General features: G+C 41.4%; 1 protein-coding gene across 6 annotated transcripts in view; it reads right to left on the reverse strand.

The window, feature by feature from the left end:
* Window positions 1-19,445, reverse strand: part of rbms3 (RNA binding motif, single stranded interacting protein) — a 285,229-nt gene that overhangs the window by 119,309 nt on the left and 146,475 nt on the right. For all 6 annotated transcript variants that reach the window (XM_061058800.1, XM_061058799.1, XM_061058803.1 and 3 more), the window contains one exon: window positions 12,785-12,876. In XM_061058800.1, the coding sequence (XP_060914783.1) occupies window positions 12,785-12,876 (92 nt within the window). The remainder of the gene's footprint in view (window positions 1-12,784; window positions 12,877-19,445) is intronic.

The raw sequence follows: 19,445 nt of genomic DNA on the forward strand, positions 1-19,445 counted from the left end.
TCGATTGGAGTCACATCTCTACTTCCCCTGGTTCTTCAGATCGCACCCCCCCAACCCCACCCTCCTGTCACTTGAGGCAGCAACAACAACAAGCCTGGCTGTCAGTTTTTGAAGCGGTGTGTGACCATTTCCATGGGGAACACAAACCAGCTTATCAGAGAACAGAAGTCGTCTTACTGAAAGTGAGATGCAGCGTTTTAAACCATGACACAAAAACATCTAACTTTGTAAGGGATTGCAGTCTTTGACAGCATGACAAGGAATTACATTTGTCTAGCTATAATTTTCTTTTTAAAAAGATTTGAATGCTTTTAATCTGCTATCAACTTGACAGCTAGCTAGAAATTGATGGACAGGCCCTAACACGGCTCCTGGGTGTTATGAATAATATATTTTTACTTTTAATACAATAAAAAGTCAACATGGGGAATCATACATGTAAACAACTGTTGTAAGGGTTGTGATTTTATTGGCCTCCCTGGTAAAAAAAAAAAAAAGAAGAAAGATTGTAATTATGACAAAAGACAATGTGTAGCTTTATCATCCGATAATTATGTATGATCATATAGTAGTTGCAAAGGGATCAACGCAACAGAATGTTGTAGCATTGGAAATTATTTTCATTCAAAGTCACACTGCAGATGTGAATACAGAATGTGAATTCATTATAATGTATTGCAGTCGATGGTTTCCCAGTAGAAACTGCAGTATCATCAGCATACGTAGAAATCAGACGTATACATACAGAACTCTACTGTTTCCTGCCAGCTTAGGAGGAACATGCATGAGTATATCTGGTATGACATTTCCTATTTTCATTTAAATAAATTGGCTGCTTCCGTCCCCTATATATCTAATGATGCATTGTAAAATACTTTTCTTAAACAAAATGACTTTTCCATTCAGTATTACGTTATCCATTGCTTATGAGAAATAGTCACCTTTTCCTCGAAACACCACTTACGTGAAGGGAAGTTCTGGGAAAGTCTTGCCCTTTGAAAAACTAGATTCCTGAAATCTCGAAATTTGGGCAGTTTCAACACTATTCTATTCTATTCTATTTGGTTTAAATCAAGGTCCAGTCACTCCAGAGAGGAAGTGATGTGATGTAGTGAACAGAAGAACCCCTATATGTTAACTTAATATCTCGGAGGGGCCTCAGAGAGTGTGATCATTATTCAAGATGCCAGAGTCTTCCTGCTAGCTAGCTTGTCAAAGCTGCCTCCTTCTCCTGACAGTTATGAGGTGTACATGCCCTGTCAATAAGAAAGCCCTGACTGTGCTGTGGTTCAGCGGTTGCAATAGTATGGGTCTTAACACTGCTATGAAAACACGTGGCATACAAATTTCTGGTTTGTTCTCTTATGGGGATAGCAGAGAGTTAGGTGGCCAAAGGGCAGATATCCAGTAGAGGGAAAAAGTATGAGACACCAGAGGAAGATGTAAACTTCACTGTCAAAAGCATACCACACATGAGGAAAAAGGAGGGGAGGAAAGAAGCATTAGCAGATGAACTGATGTGCAAACAGCCTGGAGTACATATTTAAGGGATCTCCGGGCTCATTTCACCATGGAGCCAAAAAAGGCTGATTCTGTTTGACTGCTAACTTCAAAATGAATCTGTGAAGAGTGTGTACTGCTCTGCAAATTAGCCCCGGAGACATTTTGTATCTATGTCACACACCAAGCAGAGAGAAGGATGTGGATGGATGCTTCCTCTACTGAGCCGATGGTTTGATGGTAATCACTTCACCGTTATTTTCCTCCCTTCTTCCTATCCTGTCTTCCTCTCTGAGTTTGAACTTTCTTCATCTGTCACAGGAAGAAGGCAGCCATCTGCTGTGAATCATACAATGCTGCGAATCAAATGTAACAACCGACTTTCAGCCATGTAAACACAGGCGTACGTAAATGAGGCAGACAAATATCAGTCACAGCAAGAAAACAAAGACATGCCTCGGAGGTAGACATGTTTGACACATATCAAAATGTACGCATCCAAGAGAAAGAAATGAAGTGTGCATAACAGCTAAAAGTATTCAAGTATAACAAACTTGATAAATAAAATATTTTGGTGACTATAAAACATTGGAAAATAAATCAAGACAACATTTTTGACAGTCAGAAAAACATGAAGAAACCAGCATCCCTGTGAGCATTTTAAGACGCTGTCTGTTACAAAGGTCGCCACCTTGGTGGTGGCTCAAGAGAACATTGAGGGACGACAGCGCTGAGATGACCCAAAAGATAATGCAAAGATAAAACCAGAGATGGCAGCAAGATAACCCTAACACAACACAAGCACCAGCACCAAGATCGCACAAAGAATACTGAGATAAAAAGCCCAAAACAATGACATCACAAGCAAAGCACAACAAGGCAGCGCTCGGGCCAATCATCAAACATACAGTAAATGGAGGAGACAGAAGAACAGCTTTTAAGGGTGGAGGGGAGGAATGAGAACAGCGACAGACATAACAAAGACAAATGGAGATAAGAGGGCTGCCGGTAGGAGAGAGACAAGCCAGTGTGCAGTCGCACAAAAGACATTAAAAAACATCCAGGCGAAATATTAACACTATGCAGAAACAAAAGTACTGCGGGGAATTTTGTGATTCTTAAAGAAATGTGCCAAAAAAGCTAGATTTGCATGAAAGACTTTTCTTCACAGAGTTTTTCACAAATAAACAGCTCGATTTAAAAAAGAAAAGAAAAAAAAAGACAAACGCTGTCACTGTAGTGTGAAATTCGTCAATTTAAAGCGACTATGAGTAATTTTCAGTCTGTGTAGATTTTGGCGCCCCCTGTGGACAAAGTGGTTACTAATATCTCTTTCCTGTACCGTATGTGCAGTCATGGTATTCGTTACTGAAAACTCTAGTCCTGCTTAATTTTACCTGTCTTCTGTACCACCTTCAATAACAAAGGCTCTTTCATGTTTTTATCACAGCAGCACATACAGCAACAATATGGCAGCTTTCAGTTGCAATTCCAGCTTCCTTATGCATCGGACTTTGATGTAACATCCGGTGTTTCCACGGTAACTATAGCGGCTCATCATGGCGGCCGCCTTGACAATACGTCTTTAAAAAACCTAAAAGAATATTTATGTAAAAAAATCCTAAAAGAACATTTGTAGATTCAAAAAAGTTTGGGTTGAAGACTTTATGGTCTCTTTTCACATCCTTTCATCTATCCCTGAAACCGTGTCCACACAATTACACACAAAGACTCATGGGAGCAGATTCTTGGGAGTGAGTGAGATAAAAAGCATGAAAAAGGGACCGGGAACTCTGGCTCTTCTCTTCCTCATTAGTCAGAATGAGGGACCGTGTTGGTGTCAGAGCGCTGGTTCATCAACCCTCAGCAGGACCGAGCTGAAGCCCTGATCCACCCTGCTCTACTCTGGACTCACTTCCCCCTCCTCCTGCAGACCTTTCATATATGACTGAAGCCACTAGAGATGGAAACAATCAGTGTTACTTAACATGGCATGCCAGGAGACTTCATTAAAGATGACGGGGGTGGTGTGCTTTAGAGGAAGGCAGGTGAGGACATGAGGGGACGAGAGAGGAGTCATTTAAGGAAGGTTGTAGTACAGCACGATATCAGGACTGCTGGGATAATCAAAAGAAGCAGGCATGTCTCGAGGCATATATTTAATACAACAATAGATTATAGACTGATTAAAGATCACTCATCAATAACCTTGCCCATTTGCTGACTGGAAACCTTTAAAGGTCCCATATTCTTCTTTTTCTGGTTTTATATGCCCTTTAATGTGTTTTCCAAGTGTCCTGTGCATGTTTAGGCACATCTATGTGCAAAAATTCAAAGTCCGCGGAAATGCGGCTTCTCCTACCTCCTCCTGTTAGCTGTAGCATTAGCTGCATGTAACGCTCGGTTCTAGCCCCCCTCGATAAAAATTTGTCAGTGCGGCGTCATTGTCTCTCTTCCGTTTTGCAACAGCAGGCCAAGTTTATGGGTATTGTAGTATTTTGATCTGTTGCCATGGCACCAATCCCAGAACATAACAGGAACTGCAACATAAACCAATGTTTCTGTGTGACATTGAGCATATAAAAAAATCCACAGTATGGGAACACATCACATGTTAACTGTAGTGCAGCTATGTCTGGAATAACTCGAAGCGTTAGCACTGCTACAGGCTCCGTTCTGACTGTGCGCCCAGAACTACCATTAAATATGATCTATGCAGAGTGACTCTCAGTGTGATCGGAACGCAAAGTCAAACAAGCATGCAACTGGATGTGAGCAGTTGCTTGAAGCTGGAGCTGCAGTGGAAAGCTTTCATTAATCAAATGAACTTTCTGGTGAATTAAAAGGAAGTTAAGGCTCCATGTTGTCACTTTATAAAAGTGTGTCTAACTTTACTATACCTCACATGGTAATGAGGCGCTGCAGTCAAAGCATGCATGTTGTTTGTTTCTTTAAGAAGAGCAGTTTTTATAGTGACATGCAGACTTACCCATTAGACTTGTAATGGGTTGAAACGGTGCTTTAGCATTTGCCTTCTTCAAACACTTTAGATTTGTCCCTTTCTTTCCATTTTGTGTTATGCCTTTAACATCTTTCTTCATGATATAACTGTACAAATTAGTTTTTGATATCCTAAGTTTAAAAAGTTTTGGATTAAAACGACTTCAGATCATAAGGATGCATCAAATTTAGCAACTGAATCTGGACTGAGAACACTCTGCCACTAAAACTCAACTTGTAAAATCAGAACCTCTATTAAATCAAATGTACTGCAACTCCCGGAGTCAGCTCAGGGGGCTGTTTAAAACGTGCTATAAAAATAAACTTGACCAGACTAAACAAATCAGCTGTTTCATCGTGTGTGTTTTGCTGTATAATTACAATAAGGAATAATACAAAAAGGCACAGTTGCCCTCGTGTTGATCAGTGTTGTGGAGTGGATCCTGCAAATCAATCAAAACTATGTAAAGCATATGGACTGTCAGTTTGGTATTAAAAACTTGTACTTTGACTTGAGGAGTCAAAATATTTACTATTGCAGCGTTCATGCACACTTGCACATTTTATTTCAAATGCAAAATAATAGAATTTCACATGTGATTAAAAATGTGATTAATAACGATTAACTATTGGAATTAAAGGATTCATTTTAATAAAAAAATGTAATCATTTGACAGTCAAACTTCTGACACATGCAATGGCAAAAAAGTTAACTCTCTCTTCTGTTGTACATCAATATATGGAATACTTATGGGGTTGTTGATCATCATTTAAGTGTGCAGTGACAGCACTGTATAAGAGATGAAAGTTAGCATGGATGGAGGAATAAATGTAGAGATGGCAGGATGCAGGGGGGACTCGGGGTGGCTGGCATTGAGGAATCTAATCCCCGAGTTAATGGGTATGACTGATGAAGACAAATTGAAATGGGTCAGCTTAATCAGGGACGAGAGGACGGCCGGAAGAGAGGGCCCATTGTGTATTGTGGACACGTAGTTAAACACAAATGGGATATGTACACACACAGTAAATCAAATACATTTAGATTGTGGCGATATTGTGATTCTCCAGTACTTACATGTACTCACAGGTTGTGTTCTCAGGGCCAGTGTAATTGAATGCAAGCGTTTCACCTGGTCTATATGTGTCAGTGTTGAGTGTGGGCGCCTGGTCCTTTGAACGCCCTCTCTGCGGGGCCTGCTAATTGAGCCAGATCAATTCACAGAGACGGCAAGCAGGTTGGCACAGTTGCCACATCAAAGAGATTCTAATAACTGCACACTGTGGCCATTACCGAGCCTGGGAAAAAAAAGCCATATTTATGTTTGCTTCAAAGCAAGCAGGGTGGCATTGAACACACTGAGAATGCAGACCTTCAATGTTCTTTTTCAGTCCGGCAATTTAGACACAAGGCTGTTTCAGAGGACAGAATATACAGAAGATCCAAATTGTAGTTTAATTTGATCCATTTTCGTAACAACAGTGGGAATTGTAGAAAACAGGCATACAAAAACCCTGCGAGTGTTAAGAAAAATTGCAATTATATGCAGATGATTCCTTTGTCTATTTAGAGATTTTCCAATACATATATTTTCTCCTTCTTAAAAACAATTTAATTTAACAATACCTACACTTGAGTATTGGTGTATACAGAGTATCCCTCCAATAACAGCTGTGTCAAAATGTACTTGTTATGGCTTGAAAAACACAGGTTGCTTACAGATACTGTTTATGTATCAGTGATGCTACTAGAAGCCACAACAACACTATTATCATCTCTGATACTAGTGCCGTTACAAGTCTTACACATCGTGACAATCTGCATGCTACTATTTACTTTAGCAAGATTTGGCTTTCCTCCCCTCATCTCTCCATCTTCCTCACCTTCCTTCCTCCTCCCTCCTCCTGAAAAGTGATAACTTTGTAACTTTCTTCATTAGCGCTGGCCTGTCTCCTGCTGTACCGGCTGTCTGAGGCGACTTTATATCTGGCAGGTCTCTCACTCACACCTCCCAGTCTGCTCTCTTTCCGCAGTGTCCCTCACTTTTTTCTTGTTTCCCTCTCACCTCCATTTTTCTCAAACTCTTTCTTAACTTCTTTTTGCCTCATCCCTTTTCATACCCCTCCAGCTCTCACTTTTGTCTTACTTTCTCGCTGTTTGCCTGTCTCTCTCTCTCTCTCTCTCTCTCCCTCTCTCTCACAGCTCGGCACGTCTCTTCACTGCTCTGCGAAATAATTTACCGCACGCAGCGCCCCCGCGGATGATTGAAGCGTAATTAGACGGCAGAGACAGTGGAAGCCAGCGGAGGTGCTCGGGAGCCCGTGCTCGTCAGATGGGCCGTCTCACTCTCACTGGCTTTGCCCTTCAAAACTATCAGTTCTGCAGGAGAGGCAAGGAGAGGACGATGTACTGAGCTTCACTACACCTAACTTCACTGCAAAAAACAACATGTTGAAAAGACGTGTTATCCTTTTTAGGAATCTTTTCATATCTTAGCTCAAATGTATAATTCATTGGTATCTGTATGTTGCTATGCTTTATATGTTTTTTAATAACAAACTGTTCTGAACTTATCGACCCAGGTGGGATTCATTAAGTTGTTTAAACTGAATTGAATTGTATTGAATTAGCCGTGTGCCATGCAATGTGTGACACTGTGACTCTCACCATGGCAGAGCAGCTCGAAGTGCTTGCTAATGGATAAAGCTATAAATCCATGTTTTTTTACACCAAATGCTTTTTTACATGCTGACTTGCATCACATGCTGCATTTAAATATGGAGCATGGCTGAATGAAAATATGAGCTGCTAGTAAGTGACTGCGATCATGACAATGTCCTTGTTGATGGACGCTTTGGAGAGCAAGTGCTGATCACTGCTCTGTGCTCTGACACCATATGCTTTGCTAAAAAAAACACCGCAGTGGATGTCAGAGGGGAGACGGCATCGCATTCAAGGTGGTGAACATCGAACGGAGAGGTGAGTGATGCTGCTGAGTGAGCACCTGTATCCCCAAAAGTCTGTCCAATTATCCCGCTGTATTCACAGTACAATGCATTCCCCCGACATTCTCCCCGAGATTTAACCCATGCTTGGGGGAAGAGCAGGTTTTTTACTGAGCTAGCAACCAAATGTAAGAGCACTGTCAGCCATCCCTTTGATCAGCGCCTAGAGGTCACCCTGTGTTGAGCCCAAACCGTGGGGTCCTGGGTGTCAACAGAGCTAAGACGTCAGAGGAGTCACCTTTAGAGGATAATATAAAGACTGCTGACTGCCTGCGGACCACCCACAGTGGGATCTGTGCTTTTCACATGAATATAAATGTGATATTGATGGGAAATCTTTCCCCGGAGAGAGCTAAGAAAATGACGGAGGAAGTTAAAGGGAGAGTGAGAATAAATGAGAGGGAGGGAGAGGGAGCAAAAGGAGTGAGCACTCTGGTTCGATTCACACCGTTAAACCATCTGAAGCATCCACTGGTGACTACCGCTTGATGGGCCGGCGCGAGCAGTGTGTTATCATAAACATTTGGGATTCACTTCATGGAGGCACTTTAATGACGCTTTTAGCATAATTTCCCCACTGTAATGTGAAGTGAAGGGCAAGCAGCGCCTTTCTGTCTGCCTGCAGCTCGGGTGAAGCGTATAAATATTGGTTATTGGGACGAAGGCGCACTGCACCACAGACTTCTTTCCTACTGCCTTAAACCGGGACACTGACCAGAAACTCCACAAGATCAATACCACTGATTTGATTGACGGCTTTGTGAGAAATAACCCACCATCAACACATGGTCTCCCTCAACCAATCATGAATGGCAGCTTATTTGTTGGCTCGAAGCTTCAAAATTTGACAATCTAGAAAACAAATCAGGCTTCTTTCACCTTCAAAATAAAGCTTTAACGTAAGCAATCATAAAGAGGCAACATCCAAACACATCACATTTTTTGACTTTTGGATGCATCTTTAACTGTTTACGTTGATTTATGCTTGTGTTATATTAAAAACCTGAAACCTGAAAGCCACCAAATAAGGACTTTACATCTCCTTAGACAACATCACCTGAATTAAATGCCCCACCTAGACAATAAGCTAGAGACAACATCATGAAGGTGGTATCTGTGAGGCATCAGGCTACTGATCAGGCTGCAACATTTGAGAACTTGCGATTAAGATCAGGCAAGTTTATTGCATAATGACTTATTTTCTTCTCTTTTATAATCTGTCGTTAAAACCAACAGTGAGAGAAAGAAGTCTTGGACAGGCCAGAAATCCCAAGTTGGAAACATTTTTTTTTGGAAGATAATAAGTAAGGAAGTAAAATAACACAATCAACATGCACCTTCACAAGCGTCACAGCATATTAGGTCAGATCTGAGGAAAGCAAATGTCAGCTAGAAAAGTATAATACATATGCAGTGTTGGGCAAGTTACTTTCAAAATGTAATACATTATGTATAGCTTCAAAGCAGGATGTAGGATGTTAAAAAAAAATTGTTTCCATTCTTCGCCATCTTGTATGAAAAAGACGAGCATGGACAAAAAGGGAAAAGGAAGTGGAAAAGGACATCTTTGTTTTCATTCAGGCTTTTATCAGCAGAAGCCGACTGCAGCCAGAATGGGGAGGGATGATTTCCATAAAGACTGGCTGTTGTCTGAAAGCAAGCAGCTGTCAGGCGGAATTACCTCTCCGACACAGACACCACAATCGAGGGTGCCCTTCCCATAATTCAGTCTGATTGGCTCAAGGGGAAAATGGCAGCCTGTGGAGAGTGAGGCCAGCGGCTGCTTGACAGGTTTGCATTTGCGAATCCCGACGTGGCTTTTACCCGTTATCATTCTGTCTTCTCAACGTGTCAGTTTCCCTTGTTCGGAAAGCTACCTGAACATCGTGACAGAGAGAATGGAGTCCACTGAGTGAAGAGGTAAATGTGTTAACTCACGCACACATACACACACATACATGTCAAGTGGATTCGTAATTTGTTCCAAAAAATGTGTTGTCTGCTAACCTATAATAGATATTTTCTAGCCAGGTTTTTATATGCACGCATGCTTATCCATACAATATATTAATTTATAATACTTAACACTAACAGCTTTCATATCTGATCTCTTAACTGTTCATTTTAGTCTCTGCACACAAGTACATGTGGCTGATAATGTTTGAAGAGCAAAGCTAGTCATTTTTGGCCAAAAGTTGTTTATATTCAACCAGCATTGTTGAAACACTTAAGTTAACACACATTTTGGATGTAATGTCAATTTCGTCAATGCTGCTTTCATGGCTTATCTCTATGGATAGAATTAGAGCAGGTGTGATTAGCCTAGCTTATCATAAGTATTGGAAATAGAGGGAAACAGCTTTACAACATTTGTCCAAAAGTTACACCTAACAGCTTCTAATAAAAGTTTTTCTCTACTTTTTACCTTATTATCTAACTCTTTGTAACAAGGTAATGAAGTCTACTTTCCAAATTCTCAAAAATACAATTTCAATGCAGGGTGAAACAGAATGACTAATTAAAGGTTTTTAAAATCGATGTTTTTGGTTGTGCACCACTTCACATACCAAACGCTTACATCCATCACTGATACCGTATGTTAAAGGGAATCTTCATGAACCTAAGCTTATGGCCAGGTTTATATTTTAGGCAGAATAGTCTTAAAAAAAAATCTAATTGTCACAAAACAGTCCAACAGATTTATACTTTAAATTCACAAAAAGGGAGTATGGCTGTGTTAATGTTCCTGAAAATAATAACATAATAAGTGTGTAAAATCGTATGTGCACAAGCCGGGCACTTGTAAACATGTTCACTGTCAAGTTCAAGCAAAAACCTACTCTCATGTACACACACACACACACACACACACACACACACACACACACACACACACACACACACACACCACACTCCACACCTATGCTAAGTGCTCTTATCTGTGACTTGTGTAGAGGTGAGTGACAGGCAGGGAGGCACAGGGGGGAAGTGTCCTTTAGGTGTCTTAATTATGGCTCCTCTCCTCCCTCTTGCTGTCACCATCCCCCGGGGAGGGCAAAACAAAAGGAAGGCAATGTTTCATCTCCGCTGCCTTGGTATTTCAAATTCCAAGGGGAGTAAGAGGAGAGCGACGGCAGGCTGTTACACTGGAGGAATAAGAGGAAACCAAGTGACGCTTCCCTCTCTCTCTGCTCTGCAGCTGTGTTTAAAATAAGGCACCGTAATAAAAGCGTTTTAATGGCGTCAAGGCAGGAAAAAGGCGCAACTTGATTACTGTGACGGTTTTATTTAATGAGCTCAAAGCCTCTGGCTCTGACTTGCTATTCCTTTATTACTTTGTTGTGGGGAGATATATGTGACAGAAGGGAGCGGAGGGAGTGGGAGAATGAGGCGGAATGCTCTTATTGTAGCATTACCAATCGTCTTCTTGATTTACACCTTCTTGAATGTGCACCTGGGTTTTTCATCCTGCCGCGGCGGGGGAATGCTGCTCCGCCATGACAGAGACACCTCGGCAGGTAGACAGACACAAAGACAGCCTGCTGTTCATTATTGATTGGAATAAATTGCACCTATTGGATGTTTTGCGGGGCGACACGAGGTGGGTGTGAATGCGAATGTGTTTCCCAATATGTGAATATATGTGAGTACAGAAGAACCAGGGTTAACCACAGGACGAGGAGCTGGTGGAGTGATGGTCTTGACACCTGCTAAAGAGATGTTAAAGAGACGTAGAGGGAGTCTATAAAGGCAAACTGCTCCTTTATGTCCCTCACTAGTGTGATAAAAAGAACACAGCACCCAATAATACTGGCCTTTCCATTTTATGAATAGAGCATGGAGTTGCTAAAAAACAAGCTACTTCACATAAATGCTAATGGGAAATGATTTTGTGATTGTGCCCCCTTCTTACAAACACACATACATGGAAAAAAAAACATTCTTAAAAAGGTCAGCTCTTTGTTTTAAGGGACAAGACCTCGCCGGTGATAATATTGACTGAGTAAAGGGGAGTGATGCAAAGTGTGGTCTTATAAGGAGAAAGGCAAAGAGCACGGCTTCTTATCTGTATTCTGAGTGCCCGGCCTCTTATAAATATTGGAAGAAGGACACCAGCGGGGGAGAGGAAACGGCCAAATGGCGCGTTTGAGAAATGGCACACCTGAGCACCGCACGGAATATCATCTCCTCCCGTCAGATCTCATCCCATTTGATCAAAATAATTGCCGCCTTCATCGTTGTCATCAATTCTGTCATCTTCAGCGGCGCCATCGCCATTCTCCATCTCATCATTTGGCTTCGGGGGTGGGGGGGATTTTGGATTAGATCAAATGCGGACCATCTCGTCTGAGAAAATCACTCATGGTGTATCGTCATAGTAATCACCATATTCATTGCTTTAATGCTACTGACATTTTGTTCACCTATTTAGATATTCTGACACCTGCAAATCATCGGCTGGTTCAAAAATAGCCTCGTCGATCACAGACATCCTAGAGGCCCTGCTGTGCATTAGATTATGATGATTCCCTGTGCAGTCAGCAAGGGAATCAAACATTGGGAACAAAAAACAATAACCCTAACCCAGTATGAACCTCGCTACCTTGGACTGAGGCTAAACAGACAGTCACAATCTTTAACTACAAGATTCTAAGGGTAACAGTTAAATAATAAAATTCCCCCTCAAAGTCATACATCTCAGTTTGTACTTCTCACACAGCTCGTCTCATATGCTTCCACTTTAGCAGCCTAATAATCCTGCACAACAGGACAAGCGGTCGGTCAAACGTCAATTACAAACAGGACCAGTTGACATGGAATAATGCAAATCACACACATGTATTCTCATGCACAACTTCATCCACATAACCACTTGAAACAAACCACCCGCACATGTTTCAGCAAAGTCTTGATACTGGATTGCACGAGGCAACAGCTCTGACCTGTCACTTAGTGCCAGGGACATAAAACAGACCTGCATGCACCACAGTGGCCTTTAACTTGTCATACGATACACAAACGCAGTTACAAGCCCACATTTAAGAGTTGTCTTACACTGGGGAAGATGTTTTTCATTCAACAGCAAAGCTCTGTGGAAAATGACTTTCTATAAAAGTGTGTTTATGGACAAAACCAGTTGGCATGTGGGAAACTTTCAGATCCACTCAAACCTATTAAGTGTGTTAAGTGCACAATATTAAATCCCTGGAGGGAGCTGAATGTGCAACAACTGCTAATAAGAACGCACAAGGAGGAGGTGTTTTGAAACAGTTCTTACCTTGGCCATTTGGGCCTGCACCCCGGTGGCTTTGAGAGACGACACAGCCTTCTGTGCTGCAGCTGGGCTGTCAAAATCCACAAAGCCATAGCCTGGAGAGAGAACAAAAGAGAGGGGGAAGACAAAAAAAAAAACAAGCTTTAGTTCTGTAGAAATGAAGGCAGATGACTAACAAGGAGACTGACAGGCTCTTGGTAATTGTAGCAGTAATAGGTCGGTAACATGACTACAGAGGCTGCCAGTTCTCATATCTGGTGAGCACTACATTGTTTGATAATTAGCGACATTGACGTTCATAGGGGGATGCTATGCATCTTAATTAGCAGCATGGATGAGCGATTTAGTAATAACAAACCCCGGCACCCTGCCCACCTCCACCTCTGACTCCACAGACAGATGCAAACACTGATACACACACTTTAGCGCACACACACACACACACACACACACACACACACACACACACACACACACACACACACACACACACACACACACACACACACACACACACACACACACACACACACACACACACACACACACACACACACACACACACACACACACACACAAACCCGATAGCATGCAAATAAAAAATAAAGGCCATCAGTGTTGAAGAGAAATTCTTTTTTGCTGCATAGTTTAATGAGACTCCAATGCATTAATTTCACCCAGTAGAATAATTCATGGAATGGTAATTTTCTAATTGAAAGTCCATGATTAAAGGAGTAGTACACACACACACACACACACACACACACACACACACACACACACACACACACACACACACACACACAGTCAAGTCAATTAAGTCTTCAGAACATCAGCGAGTCGTTTTCAGTTTTCACTTGTTCAGCCTTTTGATTTTCAGAGACTGTGAAGTTGGCTGGCCCACATCGCATTCCTCAACACCCGGCATATTATCGCATCCCCATTTCACAGCCTCCATAATCCTCTCCACGGTAACAAATCTCTCAAAGGTTGACAGCATACCAGTGATGCTGCCATTTCTCTCTCTCTCTACAGCTCTTTTCCATGCATATAAACACTTAAATATATTTCTCACAAATCCAGCCTTTCTGTCCATCTTTCATGTCTTCCGCTGTCCCTCTCTGCCTCTTACACGATCTTTCAGAGTCTTTCTCCCTCCTTCAGATTTTCCCCGACATTAACAGCCACCAGCCCCCATCTGGAAATTCATCACCGCGAGGGAAGCGGTGGGGAATGAATTCTGCGGCTGTGATTTATGAGTTATTGTGATCCCGACGTTCTGCGGGATGTATCGGAGACGGGGGTCACGTCTGTGTTAATTAAAATTTGGTGGCAGATTAAAAGCAGTCAATGGCGCCCTCTGATCCGCTGTTTCAGAAGGAAAGTGTAATTAGAAAAGGATAATGGGTGTGAGGCGGGGAGAGACTCGCGGCCGTGGTTACCCCGTCATGTAGTAACTCAGATTTGAGCGCACACATAATACTTTATTTTCTCATGTGCAGTTTGCCTCCAACAAACAGCAAACGCCTCACTATGGAGATGTAAGCGTGGCTGAGGTGGTTAGGGGGAGGAGGAGGGTGTTAGGGTCATTTTCCTGCCTGATGGAGGTAAAGGAGTGTGGAGTAATGTGAAAATCATAACCTGTGGCAGAGGAGAATTGGAGTGTGATTGATTAATGGCCGGCTGCTGGAGTGCGGCTGGGAGGGATCGGGCCCTAATTGTAGAAATATGAAGAGCCAGAGTGAGCGATTCAAATACCTGTGACTGTCCGTCAAACTGAACTCTCTCTTCAAAAAGTAAATATTATCAAGTGTATTTTTTTAAACAGGAAGCAAGGAGACAGCGCATTCACCAACTTGACCTATTTGGTCAGTAAAAGACCAAAAAGGGATGAAGAGAAAAAAATGACAATGTGTGATGAATACTGCGATAACAATATGAAGAACAATAAACTAAACAAAAATGCATATTGGCTAGAACCCAAAGATGCAAAGATATATATGCTTCATGTATCCCATGTTAGCTGTGTTTGCAACCTATCCCTCCTGATTACAAAATAATCAAAAAAAGCATTTTTTAGCTGATAGCCAGCTTGATGTTTAGCTTTATGACTGAATCAATGTGGGGTGAAAGCATGCCATTACACCCAGCCTCCATCTGAAAGGTAAAACGTATTCATGCTTACTGAATTTATTTATTTTTTTTTCATTTATTGTGATGAATTCAGGCTTGTGTGACGTGTTAATTGTACATGCTAAAATCACAATATGAAATTGTGATCCATTGCACAGCCCTTGAAGAGAGTCCTTTCCACTCAAATCCAAAAAAAACAAAACACACTTTTTCTCTTCGCTTCAGTCGTATCTAGCCATGCTCATAGTTTAAATATTCTCTAGCCAGGAATGATGATATCTTTCCAACACTATTCCCTCCTTCCAAATATAATAGAGGTGGATTTTGGCAGTTAAGGAAGTGAAACATGTGTATTTTCACAGTCTCCCTGTTACAGCAGATATTCCAAACACCCCGTTGTGCACAGGTTTCATGGAACTACAGATGGGTGAGACAAACAACACAATGTGTCTTTGTCAGGTGTTAGGCCAACAATTACATCTCCAACAAGCCTTGGCATAGACTGTTAAGTGGTATGCGCACACGTCCTCAAAGATATGTCCTCATTTGGTGTTTTTCATGATTTTGGTGGAGATTGCTGAGTAAAGGACATTCCACATATCCAGCATATTTTGTAATTTTGGGCATTTATTTCTCAATCAATTTAAAAGGAGAAATCTTCACAGATTTAATGTTCAATGTTTATAAAGTAAAACCAGTAACTAACATTTCAGCTGCAGGTTCTCAAGGAAAGCTTTGATAAATTGTTGCTTTTTTTCTCTTGGGTCTTTTTGTGTTCTTAAATATTGTAAAGCTGGCAAAAATACACACCAACCCAGGGATGTCCTTAAGCCATTACATCACAGCATCATTTCCCCTCTGCGTAAGTAAACAAATGTCATGCCTACAAGTCACACTTCTTCACTGTAGGACAGCTCTAAGACGCTAACTCACGTCAGATAGTTAACAAACAAACAAAACAATGCCAGGCTTGAAAAGGAGCAGCGAGGAGGTCAAGTCCTCATCGACACCACTCACAAAAATAAAGACCTTTCCTAACCCGTGAGTCAGTGCATGAATAAGGGGGGCTCTCAAAAATCCGCTGAGCACCGTCGCGCCAACACACACAAAAGTGGAGGTTCCAGTGATGAGGAGGACTAATTCCCCTGGTTTGAAAGCACTGGACAAACACCTCTGAACTAAACCAGTTGTTGAACTAGAGTTAAGACCCCCTCGTTTAGGCGATCTCAGCTCGCTTGTGTTGTTCCACATCACAGTGGGATTGCTGTATTCATATATGACCCGGGCTACAACTCCTGTTTAGGAACAACCTTTCCAAACGATCCAGGTGTGAAAGTATCCTTAATGAAATCAATCAAATAATTTGGTTTTCATTTTTGTAAAATTCCTATATTCCTTCAAAACCACTTACTTAAATGATTCATCTTGATGAAAGAAACGAGTGTGGCTTCTATTCTCAGGAGCTGTTCTGATGCTGACGGCTGTTGAGCACACTGATGTCTGAATGAAGGCTGTAGTTGATGTACTCTCACTTATACTGGGGCTTCTCAGTAACATATCTCTCTTTATTGGTTGACGGTGCATGTCAGCATGTCATTCACTTTTGGACTCTGGATTAAATTGTTAAAGAAATACCATTTTACTCTTTACTTTTCTCCATTCATTTTTTATTTGTTTTCAGGGTTCTATGTTCATCGTGGCTCTGAACATATAGAGTAACAGGGATACTGTTTATTGAAAGAGACATTGCTGTTGAATTTTTTTGTTTGTACTACATTTTTTATTGGTGTGAGCACCACAAAGAGATGGATGTCTCTGTGTAAACGTGGCCAAGAAAAACAAAACTAGGCTACATACCACCAGAGGGAAGTGTTTGTGTGATTTATGGGAAAGAACCCTTTAAACAGTAAAATAAAAAAAAACATATTGTTCTTTGGATCTGAGAACATATTAACAGCACATTAAGAGAACCACAGAATGTTGCTGAGGCTCTCTAGGCGATGGCTGATTATCTTTAATAATCATAGGATCCCTAATGTGGACACTTGGACCCACACAATATAATATTCTGCCGACTACCACCTGGAGTGCACTTATCAAACTTTCAGCAGGATGAGGATTTTAGAGAATGCTGACCTATATTCAGGCGGCTCTGAATGGAGGAAGAAGTGAGAGGAAGGAGGAGAGAGAGCGCTCTAAAGAGAGGCAGAGTGAGGACGGGGGTTATTTGGGGTCAGCTGACTGCACTGAAGAAGACTGAACTGACACTCAGCAAGCTGCCTGCAGTAATAAATCCAGTTTGCTCCTCGCCTGTGCTGTTATTGTGGATGATATGAGCGTAATGATTCTGTAATATGGGATGTTTGATTAGTAGCCACAGGGTGAAACTCTTAAAGGCAGGTTCAGTTGGGAAAAAGAGAATAATAATTGAAAGACAGATACGTCTATCTTGTGCTTTTATCAGGCAAGATGATTGTGGAGCTGAAGGAACAGTCAGAGTCTTTGTATGAATGTGTGAACTCTGCTTTAGTACTTAATTACTGTCAGTATGAAACTTACTGCTCCAACTGTATAGTGAAGGAATCCTAGGTCGACACATTTCATTTCTATAAGCTGCTAATAAAAGGGACATTTACAAAAACGATGAAGCAGCTTCGTTACATGCGTTCCTATTTTTATCACCTTTTGAAAATAAAATTGAAGCATACTTGGATATATTTGTTGGAGCAGCATCAAAGCTTCATGCCTTTAGGCAGCAGCTGACTGACATGAAAGGTCCAGCGTTGGTGTGTATTCAGGGATAATGCACAGTGAGTGTGTTGTAATGTAGAAGAGAAACACTGACAGGGTGACGCAGAGATGTGTTATCTCTTCCTCAAGGGGTTTATTGTCAGTCAAACAACTTACCTACCGTACTTTATATCACTTATTACACAGCTTCTTTTTTTTTAAAGTAATTCAATGCACAAACTTGACCTGAAATATATTTGAAAACAATATTTTAAAAGGAGGCATAAAAGCCCCTGATAAACTCTGGAGCCTTCTTAAAATGACTCAACTATGCTGAAGTCTTTCCTGCCTCCTAAAGAACCAGTCTTTAAACACAGCCCATACCATGTTCCCTTTAGTGCTTACTTCATGTGTCTTCTGCTGATCCTTGCCTCTGTAATTTTAGCCCATGTTTCAATCAATTACTCCATCCTAAACAGGCTGAAGTCAAATTAACACGACTCCTTTCTGCAGATTTAAACCAACAGAGACAGTGATCAGAACTATATCTGTACAGTCAGTTATTTATAGCAGCTGTCTGCTTTACAGAAATAACACATCTTAGAGTGCCATAATTAACCAATCAGAATGGAGCACTCAACAAAGCTGTTAATGAAATACAGACTTTGTCCACATTCTCTATCAGTGAGGACCTTTGATGTTGATGATTTTAACTTGTCTTTGATCTTGTTGAGTTGGGAGATGAGTCCTTAAACTATCGTAGGCTTAAAACCATCAGAACTTGAAGTAAGAATGTTTCTTTATTATGTCCATATTAGAAGGGTTTTCCATGTTTTCAGCGTTATCTGTGTTACCTTTCTGATGAACCTGCCACATCTTCGTCTTTGTGGTCAGACCCCGACACGTTTACTTCATTAAAAAGCTCTTCAGTTGTTATGTTTCTGTTTGACTCCTTGTCTTGGCATATTCACTTCTTATACCTGTGTTTAAGATGTGCCACTTTTTTCTTGTTTGGGATTGAGTTAGCAGTATTATTTCAAGATTAGCAACAGATCATGAGTAACCACGACCACTTAGCTAGCCGCCATGACCAGAAGTCAAGAATGTTTCTTTTACTCAAAAAAACGGTCTATTTCTATTCATTCTATAATTCGCAGTGTTGATCTAAGTGCTACACACTCGCTTTGAGTATGTGAATGTTTCCAAGTGCATATACTGATCCTAGATAAGTCAATGAGCAGAAGAAAAAAAGATGATTAAGTAGTGAAGAAGCGTCAGGGTCAGGAGACGTTACGCTAAATTTAAAACATCACAGCTCACACACTTCAACAACACACACACACACACTTACACACAGATGCATGAAGGTACCGCTTTAAGAAAGTGAAGCCAAGTACAGTGCGTGCTGTATTGCTGCAGGTACTCTTGTGTTACTATCTCGAGTGGGAGGCAGAGGGCAAGGTGCAGCTTTGAAGCCTCTGCAACAACACAAGCGTCCGATCGATAGCTGTCACTTAAAAGCGGTTCAAAGTGACCGACTACATGCACAGTTGCTGATAAAGCTGTGCAGCTGCAACGCGAAAAATGCACACACCGAGTGGCTCAAGTGCAAGTATACAATACACACACAAAAAGACATGTAAGTACACACTTCATGTAAAGAGACAAAGGCTGTCTTTCTGAGAGGAATAAAGAGAACATGAGCTGCTGTATCATATTTCTGGTCTGTCTCGAACTGGGAGCCTTTCAAGATAAAAGCACAGTCTTCAATCAGGTATTTCAGGATGGTGCAATGCTACCA

The sequence above is a fragment of the Labrus mixtus genome, chromosome 16, assembly GCF_963584025.1.
Source record: "Labrus mixtus chromosome 16, fLabMix1.1, whole genome shotgun sequence".
Lineage (NCBI taxonomy): Eukaryota > Metazoa > Chordata > Actinopteri > Labriformes > Labridae > Labrus > Labrus mixtus.